Source organism: Nilaparvata lugens, chromosome 2, assembly GCF_014356525.2.
Source record: "Nilaparvata lugens isolate BPH chromosome 2, ASM1435652v1, whole genome shotgun sequence".
In the NCBI taxonomy this organism is placed as follows: Eukaryota; Metazoa; Arthropoda; class Insecta; order Hemiptera; family Delphacidae; genus Nilaparvata; species Nilaparvata lugens.
In genome coordinates this window covers 68720577-68732998 of record NC_052505.1, presented here as the reverse complement: position 1 = coordinate 68732998, position 12422 = coordinate 68720577, and the positions used below count along the sequence as shown (strand labels likewise).

At 34.6% G+C, this 12422-nt stretch overlaps 2 protein-coding genes across 2 annotated transcripts; both read left to right on the top strand.

Moving 5' to 3' along the window:
- The first annotated feature begins 7694 nt into the window (after positions 1 to 7694).
- Positions 7695 to 9114, top strand: LOC120349952. Its single transcript, XM_039421545.1, has 2 exons — positions 7695 to 8003; positions 8992 to 9114. Exons 1-2 carry the CDS (start codon positions 7781 to 7783, stop codon positions 9069 to 9071), a joined length of 303 nt encoding a protein of 100 aa, XP_039277479.1. The 5' UTR covers positions 7695 to 7780; the 3' UTR covers positions 9072 to 9114.
- Positions 9115 to 9276: 162 nt separating this feature from the next.
- On the top strand, positions 9277 to 10509 carry LOC111059664 (tigger transposable element-derived protein 6-like). The gene has a single exon (XM_022347304.2). It carries the CDS (start codon positions 9277 to 9279, stop codon positions 10507 to 10509), a length of 1233 nt encoding a protein of 410 aa, XP_022202996.2.
- The last annotated feature ends 1913 nt before the right edge of the window (positions 10510 to 12422 follow it).

The window sequence follows — 12422 nt, the reverse complement described above, 5'->3', positions numbered from 1 at the left end:
GGTATGCAAGACAATGTTTTTAAATACTCTGGGAATTAATAAAGGTGTGGTGGACATTGCAATGAAAAAAAGGACATCTGAGAATACAGGAATAGATGACAAGAGAGGTAAACACATCAAGAAAAAAACACCTTCAATTACATTTGAAAATGTTAAAAGACACATACAAAGTTTTCCAACAGTGCCATCACATTATTGCCGTTCAACAACTCAAAGACACTATTTGGATCAAAACTTGAACATTACATTAATGTACAGACTCTATAGTGAATTATGTGATTCAAAAGGTGAAGAAAAAGTCGAGCTTGCCATGTATAGAAAAATATTCAATGAGTGTTTCAACTTGGGGTTCCATCGTCCAAAAAAAGACCAATGCCGTTTGTGTGTCCATTATGACAATGCACCAGCAGAAGAAAAAGAGTTGTTGGAGAATGATCATAAAGCACATTTAGCCAACAAGGACAAAGCTCGTGCTGAGAAATTAAAGAGCAAAGAAGATGCTGAATAGTCTGATGGCTCTCACATTAGTGCAAATTTTGATTTGCAACAAGTTTTGTTAGTTCCCAGTGACCCAAAGAACAATGCACTGTTCTATAAACGTAGACTTGCTACTTATAATTTCACTATTCATAATGTAGTAAATAATCAAGGAGACTGCTTTATGTGGAATGAAGTTGAAGGAAGACGTGGTAGCTGTGAAATAGCCAGTGCACTTTTAATCTACATGAAATCATTGCCAACTGTGACAACTCGTGTCACATTTTTTAGTGACAGGTGTGGAGGACAGAACCTAAATCAATTCACAGCAGCTATATTTATGCATGCTGTACTGGAGATTCAAAACATCCAACAGATTGACATGAAGTTCCTAGTTTCAGGACTTAGTGAAATGGAGTGTGATTCTATGCATTCTGCAATAAATACAGAATTTAAAAGGGTGGGTAAAGTGTCATGGCCAGAAGATTGGAAGCAGATTGCTCGTGGTGCAAGAAGGAAAGGTGACAAGCCATACCTGGTTCATGATTTGTGCCAAGAAGACATCAAAAATTTTAAAATGATTGTGAAAACAAACATGACAATTAGAAAAAAGGATGAGAAAGCCAATGCTTTCAATTGGCAAAAAATATGCTGGATGAGGTTGAGAAAGGAAACTCCATTCATTTTGAACTTCAAAGAAACTTTTGATGGGGACTTCAAACGAGTAAACTTCAATAAGAGAATTTGACATTCAGTGCCAGCCCCGTTGCAGTGTCTGTATCAAAAGCAAATAGAAATTTCCCAACAGAAGTATGAAGATTTAATTTCATTGTTCAGCATGAAGCCTCCAGCATTGGCCAATGCGTATAAATCATTTTATCTCTCACTGCCTTTTCAGAATGGGAAAGACAGGAAACAAATTGATTCTGATGGCAGTGAGACAGAGGAGTTTTGAAACTGTTTCTGATTTAGTTTGATAAGTTGATAGTAGTTTTGATAAGATTGTAGTTTAGATAAGTTGAGTTTGTTTTATTCCAATTCCTATCTACTAACAAATTTCAACTTCCTACTTGAAAAGACTTATTTCAATATATTTTTTATTTTTTCTCATAGAATAATGTTTTTTTTTCATTTTAATATTCAAGTTTGTCAACTGTTATCAAAGTTTCAATGAAATATATAATTAATATTTGCCATAAAACGATTTTTATTTCAATAAGTTAAGTTACCTGGCCTTAGAACAACTCCAAAGTTGAGGAAAAAAATCATACTACAACTAGGTAACTCGGACTTTTCCTCATATTTCAATAGATATACAGAACTAATAATTTGTTCAGAAAAGAACCAACTATGCTTCAATATTTTGCAATTAACCTTAGTCTGATTGTTGAGAAAAACTTTGATTGTGCTTTTCTCAAAACAGGTGATTTTGAGTTACCTAGTTGTAGTATTGAGGTGACGAATTGTGAGTGCTATTAACTCACCTACCCAGCAACTTGAACGTTTCATAGTCAACCTCATTCAACCAGTCATAGAAGAATCACATTCATATATGTGAAAAACTCCTATGATTTTATCAAACAAATGAAAGACATAACCTTGTTTGTCAAAACTAACCCATGTCAACAATCCTTTCATGTTATACAATCTGGTAGTATTTCTCAGGATAATAAGTATCTGTTTTCATATCTCTCAAATAATAAACAATTTGTATGTATATCAACTGTAAACATTGTTTATATAAACACGGTTTTTAGGAGCATATTCATGCAGCAAAGCATTAATGATGTCATCATATCAAGAGATGCTTATTAAAGGAAAACTAAAAATGAGCTTTGTCCATCCCATGAAGAGCCTTTCTTACTGGTAGATGAAGTTTCAGAGTTTCTTCAATTGAATGACATGTACCTCAGAATCAAGCATGAAATGGTTGATTATGGAGTGTATGTTGATGGTGCCAGTGGATTGAAGACTGAACTTAAAAATGTATTTCTCCATGATAGTCAAAGTGGTTACATTTTTGTGGGACAGGGTAGGACTTTTTTATTGTGGTGAGATGATGATGATGATGATGATGATGATGATTTCTATATGTTTAATTCAGACAATGAGTCTGTTGATGGATGATAGAGTTGTGTATTGAAGTGTAGTAATCTAATGGCCGTTGCTCAGTTACTATTGAAATCTCCTCATATTTCACACGAACATGACTGGGGGCATGCTTCTTATAATAATATCGATAAGATATCACCTACAATTTTTTCACGAGAATCAGCTCATAAGGTCATTCTTCATAAGGTCATGGGGGTTGAAATTACTGAAGAAAATTCAAATGTTAAACAGCCAGTCCATCAAGAGGGAAAAAATATCATTGAATATTCCAAAATCATATCTGGACCTCAGAACCAGAGGACCTTAACTCCAAAAATGGCATTTTCAGGTTTTTGCATAAAACGACTTATTATTTAGGTTCCCTCTTTCAGTGCCAAAAAGCATAAACTCCAGAATTACTTCGTTTTCAAGATAACAAGGATTAGACAGTAGTAACTCCAATATTCTCCCAAAACCAAACAGTAGTAAGTCGTCCACCTTACTACTGTCTAGCTCTAAAGAATTCCAATGCCAAGAATAGTAATTCCAGATACTATTCTTTGGCTCTAAACAGATTATGAGGCTATTTCACGTAAGTCCCACTCCCAGCGCTAGTGTATCCAAGTGCTTCCATATCAGCGTATCTTAGCTATCGAAAAGAAAGTTTAATAGACTGGCTAAAACAGCTGGGAGATAGATCATGCTCAGCGCACTCTGGTGATCAATGTCTTAGGTTTGTTTTATTTATTAATGAAATTTATTCAATCTATTATTGAAATACTTTGCCAGAGATATCTATTATTTGTGAAATATTGAGGATTGTCTTCAATTATAATCTATAAGAAACCAGAAAACCGGTAACATCAAATGAGCTGATTGGCCTCTCTATGAATGGTACTCTAGTTTCAATATTCTCTACTCGATGACGTGGACAGAAGCGTTGCATTCTGCATGCTTTTTTCGTCTGTTGAATGCTTGAACACGTGTATGGTGTATCTAATGGCTCAATCGAAGAAAGGCGTAAAAGATTGTCGTTTTTATTCAAGTAGAGGCGAACAAATATTGAATTCTGTTTTGGATTATTATCCTTCAATATTTGATCGTGGTGAAGATGCAAGTGAGATTATAAGCTGTTCACAAAAACCTCTGTCATGTTAGAAAAACATTCAGAAGCTGCATCTTCATCTCTAAATAATAAATATATTGACCAATTACAATGATTCATAACTCTTTGGATGCCACAAAAACTCAGTTTCAATTGATAATGTATGTAATGAAGTGATTCCTGATGTCATACCTGGTAGACCTGCTATAGATAAGGGAGGATGACTTAAAACATATCATCTTCCTACAGAACTGAGACATGATGGACTTCTAGGTCAGTATTCTGGGGAGAAGCTGTAATTAATTGAACCTTTCTATTTCAAAAATATATCTTTACAATCTGATAATTGTTCCAGATGTACCTACTGACTATTTGAAGAAGAAACTGGAAGAAACAGAAATGTTATTATAAAAAAATGGTGTTGCTCAAATGTTTTAACACTCATTAAATTGCCCCTATTAACAAATAATTTTTTATGAAAATGTTGATTTTTAAAAACTCCTGTTGAATATAATGACTTTTTTGCTTTTGCCTCCAAAACACTGAATATACAGGGGATGAGATCTGGTTCACAGTTCCTGACAATTAAAGGTGAAATTTATCACAATGTCTAAGCATATGACAAAAGACTCATAAGTACCAGTAATATTCTCTATGATAACAGTGATGGAAATTATTTGAATGCAGATGCAGTACTAGAAAAACTTAAATTTATACAGAAGAGGATTCCTTCTCTTTATGTATTTCTCCTTATAACTTTAATGAGTTCAGTACCTATACCTATGATTAACTGGATGCTAGCAGAATGATTTTCAATAAATTGCAATATTGTGGGCTAGCCTACTTTGAACTTCGAACAGTTTAGCCTCCTTCTACATAAATGTTCTATTATCTAGCAATGAAGTTATACCGTACACTACCATAACCAATTCCAAATTCAATTTGTATAGGCCTAGTTTAAGCTATTATCGATTACCTTATTGTTCAAGATAGATAGATTTTAGAGACTTATCTAGGCCTAAATACAAAAGTTCCATGCTGGAGAAGTTTCTATGAGTTAGTACAGAATTCAGTAGGCTATAGCCTACATTGTAATGAATAACCAGGTAGGACTATCTAATTTCATATTATTATTAGTGTACGGTATGGTACCATATTTTAATACCTAATGTGGGTAGCTATTATAACCATCTTTGTGTTATTAAAACTTTGTGTTATTCCTATTGTTTCAGGAGATTGAAAATGCTGAGACATTTGAAGATGGATGTGAAGAGAATGTTGAGAAATTATAAATTAAAGACCATGGATATGATGTCACAAAGCAATCAATTCATGCACTTGAGATCCAGGTTAGTTTTAATGAGTGAATTCTATTTCAATACCTACTGTGGGTAGCTAATATAATCATTTTTGTATTATTGAAACTAACAAGAATGGCATTATAAAAATGCCATCATATGGTAATAGAATCAAACATTATCACTTTGTCTTACATATTTCTGCTTTGTTATATTACTTTTTATTTCCACTTCCACCTTATCATTTTATTTTGTGTTCTATTATTCTTATACATATTATTTGGCAATGTTTTATTATTCATGTATGTTTGTGCTTGTTGCTCTTGAATTGCAGTGTTTTCTGTTATCTTGTTTTCAATGCAACCACTATTGCTTTTCGCTGTTTAAATTTGTGCTGTTATCTTATAAGTTGGTGCATGTACTTCATTGATTTTTTGCTGATTATATTGCATGCATTTTATTGTATATTTTTATTATGGTTTTGTTATCTTTGTATTCTTCCACATTACTATTATTCTTGATTTAAAAATTGGTGTAGCTGTTGAAATTTAAATAAATTAATAAGTCAACTATGTTTTATTGAAACTAAAAAATGGCATTTCTTATTGTTTCAGGAGATTGAAGACAACAGATGTGAAGAGGATGCAGAGGAATCAATTGAAGACCACAGATGTGATGAGGATTCAGAGAAATCAATTGAAGACCACAGATGTGATGAGGATTCAGAGAAATCAATTGAAGACCACAGATGTGATGAGGATTCAGAGAAATCATTAGAAGACAATTATGGATGTGACAAGCTTGCTGAGACAGTATTCGAAGATAATGGATATGATATAAATATTGTTTCAGGAGATTGAAGACAACAGATGTGAAGAGGATGCAGAGGAATCAATTGAAGACCACAGATGTGATGAGGATTCAGAGAAATCAATTGAAGACCACAGATGTGATGAGGATTCAGAGAAATCAATTGAAGACCACAGATGTGAAGAGGATTCAGAGAAATCAATTGAAGACCACAGATGTGATGAGGATTCAGAGAAATCAATTGAAGACCACAGATGTGAAGAGGATTCAGAGAAATCAATTGAAGACCACAGATGTGATGAGGATTCAGAGAAATCAATTGAAGACCACAGATGTGAAGAGGATGCAGAGGAATCAATTGAAGACCACAGATGTGATGAGGATTCAGAGAAATCAATTGAAGACCACAGATGTGATGAGGATTCAGAGAAATCATTAGAAGACAATTATGGATGTGACAAGCTTGCTGAGACAGTATTCGAAGATAATGGATATGACATAAATTTGGGAATTGATGTGTCATCACTGTCAGTAGGAGTCTCTTATGAAATTGAGATAGGAGAAGAAGTGGAGGTAGAAAATAGAAAAAGAAGAAGAAGAAGTGAACCAAAAGATTGGAAAAGAAACAAGTCAAAAAGTCTGAGGATGGAAGGGAAATCTTATGTTGGAAGGAAGGTGGGATCAGATGGTAAAATGGTGGATAAAGTGTTTGAAGAAAGAAAGATGAAACCTCGTTATGATTCTGTAGTTTGTAAAAATTCGAAAAAGCGTTTCTGTCATGAGATAAGTGATGAATGCCGAATGGAAATGTTCAATGAATTTTGGAAAAAATTCTCATGGGATCAGAGGAAAGTGTACATTTCTTCACTAGTGGACTGTGTGAAACCTGCACAAAAACGCAGAGCTGAATCGGGAGATAGAAGAGGATCAACATTCCATTATCATTTGAAAATTGGTAACAAGAGAACTGAAGTGTGTCGAGAAATGTTCTGCAACACTTTCAGCATTGGTGTGTGGAGTGCTAGAAAGTGGGCCAAAATTGAATGTGATGAAATAGCAGCTACAGCTGATGAGGAAAGAGTAGTAACAAACAAAAACATGGAACAAGATGTGGAGATGATAATTCAAGATGAAGTGAATTCCAGTTTGAAAATCACAAAAGCTACAAAAGAATTTATCAAATCTCTACCAAAGGTAGAATCCCACTATTGTAGGAAGGACACTTCCAAAATGTATTTGGAGACAACATTTCAGTCGTTACAGGATCTATATAGACTCTATGTGAAGAAATCTGATGAAGCTGGTTATAAAGCACTCAGTAGGTTCATGTTCAATGAAAACCTGAAGGAGTTGATTGTGTCCCTATTTCAGCCAAAAAAGGACCAGTGTGATATCTGTTGTCAGTATAAACTAAAAATATTCCAGAGGAAGTCTATGTGAAGCATGTCAGAGCCAAAGAGAGAGCAAGAGAGGAAAAGTCTAAGGATAAAGAATTGATGGAAGGATTTGTATTATCAGTTGATGTGCAAGCAGTGAAATTGGCACCATTTGTTCAAGCCTCTGCATTGTACTTCAAGACCAAGTTATGTTGTCATAACTACACAATATTCAATTTGAAAACGCAGGAAGTTGACTGCTATTGGTGGACAGAGGTACAGGGAGAACTGAAAGCTTCCATTTTCACTTCACTTTTGTACAACCATATCAAGCAGGTAATCAACACCTGGCCCACTGACACCCTAAGGAAAATCATTATTTGGAGTTATGGATGTTCATACCAAAATAAAAATAAATTTCTAGGGAACGCTCTTCTTGAACTGGCTGTGAGATATAATTTCACTATTGAACAAAAATATCTACAAGTGGAGACACACAGATGGAAGTGGACTCTGTTCATGCTATGATTGAGAAGAAGTTGAAGAATTGTGATCTTCCATCAGATTATGTAACAGCTACAAAAGAAGTGAGAACAAAACCTTTTCCATACCATGCACATTGCATGACATTTGATTGCTTCCAAGATTTTTCAAACAAACTGTGGTACTCTTCGATTCGACCAGGAAACAAGGCTTTGGATGCAACTGTCAATGAAGTTTGTAACTATATTTACCAGCCTGATGGTAAAATAAAATTCAAACTGGGATTTGATGAGCAGGCAGAAGAGCTCCCACGCCGCAGCAAAGTGATTTCCGAAGAAATTATCTACCCAGCACTTTATTCAGGTCAGTTGAAGATTAAAGCATCGAAATTCCAAGACCTTCAGGCACTTAAAAGCGTTATTCATAAAGATGCTCATCCTTTTTATGATACATTGCCACATCATTAAGACATTGCAATATTAAGATGAGAGCTATTTTTGCAATCTTTGATACTCCTATTATTCTAATTTGTGTTTTATGATAGCCTATTATAATTTTATATTCTGTTCTGTTTTTGTACAAAATTTTCAACTGAGTTGCTGCATGATAATTACAAGTAAATCTCATAATATCAATCATTAGTGGAAGATACATTGTGATGCTGAGTATAATCATCATGAAACTAGATAAGTTTGAAATATCCACTACCTATTATTATTACTATTGTTGGTATTCAAAGTTTTCATGCTACCCTACTTTCAGATGGGCCTAGTAATGTTTTTTCTCATTTTTTTACTGAGCTATGGCATTATTGAAGGCATAAATATATAATATTTTATTAATTCAAGAAACTTCGTGATGCTGAGTACAAGCATCAAGCTATGTAATTTGGAAATACACTTTTCATAATAATATGGAAGAAATTATTGTTATTAAACATAAGTGAAATGACTTTCATATCCTAATATTAAGGTAAGCTCGCCATATTTTGTCCACCGCCATTTCTCTGTTCTGCCGCTAGGCGCACCATCAGTGATATTTTTCAGTCATTGTGCTCATGGCCGTCAGTGAGTTGTGAAAGTTTCAAGTGGACAGATTTTCACGTTTTCATCTGAGAATTTTTATTTTAATTTGTCACAGGGTGAGTTCTCAACATAATATTTGTAAAGGGTATTTTCAAACTATCATAATGTGTTTATCTGACTGTATTTCACATATCTGTTTAGAGTAAGCTATAAACTAAATGATCTGAGCGTTTGGTTGAGTAGATGATGTGTAGCAGGCGGCCATATTGGCAAGTAAGTTTCGTCCAGTAGACAAAATTTAGAACTTTTTTTTCATTTTGTTTTAGATGCCGCCAAGGAAGAAGTGGGACAAAGAGGTGATGAAATCTGCAATAACAGCTGTCAGAAACAAGGAAATGGGGTATAAAGCTGCGAGTAAGACATTTAGTGTGCCTAGGGCAACTCTCAAGGATTACATAAAGAAAGAAGAAGGTAAAAGTGCTGAAGAGTTAATTGAAAAACGTATAGGTCAAAAACCAGTTTTTTCACAAGAGTTAGAGGCTGAATTAGTTTCCTACTGCAAAGAAATGGAAAAAAGCTATTATGGCCTCACACTCTATGATCTCTGAAGAATGGCCTTCCAGCTGGCTTTAAGAAACAATGTAGCTCACCCATTCTCATCTGACAATAAAGCAGCTGGATGGAAGTGGCTACGTCTGTTTCTGCAGAGGAACCCGACACTATCTGCACGGAAGCCACAAGCCATGTCCTTAGCTAGAGTGCAAGGTCTCAATGAGGAGAGTGTCAACCTTTTTTTCTCCATTTTGAAGCCGGAATTAGAAAAAATAAAGTTTAATCCACTCAAGGTGTTCAATGTGGATGAAACGGGCATCACAGTGGTGCAGCATAAAGTGAGGAAGATCGTCGCAATGAAAGGGAAGAAGTCGGTGCACAAACTGTCGGCAGAAAGAGGTGCACTCGTGACGGTTGTTATGTGCATGTCAGCATCAGGTTCATTTGTGCCTCCTCTTATGATTTTTCCGAGAAAGCTGATGAAGAACGAACTCATGGATGGAGCTCCACCAGGGGCAATAGGAGCAGCAAATGAGTCTGGGTGGATCACCAGTGATCTTTTTGAAAAGTGGTTTCAACATTTCATTTCAATTGTGAAGCCATCAAAGGAAGATCCTATTGTGCTGATATTGGATGGACACTATTCACATTCTTGCAATTTGAATCTCTTAAACCTTGCTTGTGATAATGGTGTTCCCATAGTCTGCTTGCCTCCTCACTCCACTTCAAAATTGCAGCCTCTTGATGTTTCATTCATGTTCCCTTTCAAAACATATTATGCACAGGCAATAGAAAATTGGCTGTCTAACTATCCTAACCGGGTTGTTTGTAACCTCCAGATTGCTCAGCTATTTAATGAAGCCTATGCAAAGGCAGAAGTTGTGAAAACTGCTGTCAATGGTTTTAAGAAAACTGGGATTCTGCCTTACAACCCGAATGTGTTTGGCCCAGAAGACTTTTTGGCAACACCACCTGCTGAAGCATCCTCAGCTCCTGAACCATCTGCAAAAAGTCAACCCTCAACAAGCACAGACATACGACCTGCCTCTCCATCCAATCAACCTTCATGCAGCACACAGATACCACAGTTAACAACAGTTAGCCCAAGAGATATTGTAGGAGTACCTGTTATTCATCCATCCACATCCAAGCGACGAGGCAATGCTGCTCTTCTTACCAGCTCACCTTACAAGAAGAAACTACAAGACAGTAAAGAGAAAATCGATCTTAAAGTGAGGAAACAGTTGAATCCAATTCCAAAGACATTGCCAGGAAAGGAAAAAAACAGTTGAAAAAGAAAGCAAAACTACAAATATCCAGTGACTCTGAAGATGACAATGATGTTCCATACAAAAGTTCAAGTGAAAGTGAGGATAATGAAGATGATGCAGAGTGCCCCATTTGCCAGAAAAAGTTTTCACAGGACAATAAGGGGGAAAAATGGGTGTGTTGCACTAAATGTTCTGTGTGGCAGCACGAAATGTGCTCAGGAGCAAAGAAAAAATAAAATTTATTTGTGACTCTTGTTTTGAAGGGTGAAGTGTTCTGTAACTCATAAGTTACATTTCTAATCAAAATTTTTACCATTTAAGTTAAACATTTCAAATCATTATTCTGCTAACAAAATTTTTCACCATTATTAAGTTGAACATTTTTAATCATTATTTTGCTACCACAAAAAAAAAATATTTTTTCGCCCCACTTGGATGTAATGAGCTGGTTTTCGTGCGTCATATGGAGGCCGAAAATGATTGTTTTCTGACCAGGCTGGTAAAAGTTTTACGGCCCTAGGGCTGTAAAATAACCTTGAAGTCAGCTGATTCTGATTTGATGTGAACATGTTTACAAAATGGTTTATGAAACGGAATCAGTTTATGCTTCTAGAATTGAATAAGTATTCTGCAATAAGATACCATCATTTTATTTGGATGAATAAAATACAGATAAGATATATATTATAAACTATTAAAATTCGATTTTCAGAGTAGGATAGAACTTCTAACCTAAACTTCCGAAGTCAATGACAACAAGCATTGTTGACGTTGACATTCAGATTGGCCAAATTTCAAGTGTGCTAAAACAGCTGATCAAAAAACTTCATTATTTGTGTTTATTATTCAAGAATCTAATCATTTATAATAATATCATTTTATTGTCATTTGGAAGAATAAAAAGTATAAACTCAACCTCTTACATAATTGAACATAATCTTTTAGGTTATTTAGACAAATCAGAATAAAAAATAAAAATACTTGGACAATTTCCTAATATTCAGATTACCTCAGATTTGCTAGAGCTATGACCTTCCTGTTTTGCTTTCGAAAGTGCCTAATAAACAATTATTCTCATATATTTATATTGTTTATTTTTCTGTGTGGCGAAAAATAATGTTCTCACCATGGGCAAAAATGTTTTTCTGGCTCTCAATCTTTTCTAGTCCTCGGCCTACGGCCTCGGACTTGAAAACCAATTTCGAGCTGGAAAAGTCTCATTTTCGGCCCTAGGTGTGAAATATACTATTGTGATCTGATAGTTATAAGTTATGAGTTAATATATAAATAAATATTGTAACATGTCTTTAGTATTATTATCTTCTCGTTCTTAAACTGTTGATATCTCTTTTACGAAACGAATCAGTAGGGGACGAAAATAGAACCACTTTTTCAAGTGGGGGGGCGAAAATAGGACAACTTTTTCAAAAATTTTAAAAGTGCATAGCTTTTGTTTTTTTTCTGTAAAGTTAACAAATAATTTATGATATATTTGAAGCTGAATACCATGTGTAGGTATATAGTTGGTGATGTTATATAATTTTTTTGGAAATATTTTATCAAAAAATATGATTTTTATAGAACAAAATTCGACTGGGGGACGAAATATGGGACAATTACCTTTTACAGTACAATAGGACTATAATTTTATCACTATTATAATGAAATAATAATGATTGTTATTTAGAATTTAGTAAATAAAACTTGTATAACATCAAAATCATGTCAATCAACTCGATTAACTTCCTCTCCTATGTCCAATTTTCTGCAAATAATAAGAGCACAAAACTCCTATGTCATTTTTTTCTCTCTGGGAATGAAAATTGGCATTAAATCAGTGAAAAATTGTTGTGAAATTGCATATTTATTCACAATAGGTCAATAAACGTGTCATTTTTTGTGTATGTGAATAATTAACAAGTTTTTCGTTCCTC

What these genes read in the sequence shown, in the direction of transcription:
- LOC111059664 (XM_022347304.2), top strand. Translation starts at nt 9,277, where the DNA reads ATGGCCTTCCAGCTGGCTTTAAGAAACAATGTAGCTCACCCATTCTCA.
- LOC120349952 (XM_039421545.1), top strand. Translation starts at nt 7,781, where the DNA reads ATGACATTTGATTGCTTCCAAGATTTTTCAAACAAACTGTGGTACTCT. An exon ending in CTACCCAGCACTTTATTCAG is followed by an intron (nt 8,004 to 8,991) that starts GTCAGTTGAAGA and finishes ATTTTGTTTTAG; the next exon opens with ATGCCGCCAAGGAAGAAGTG.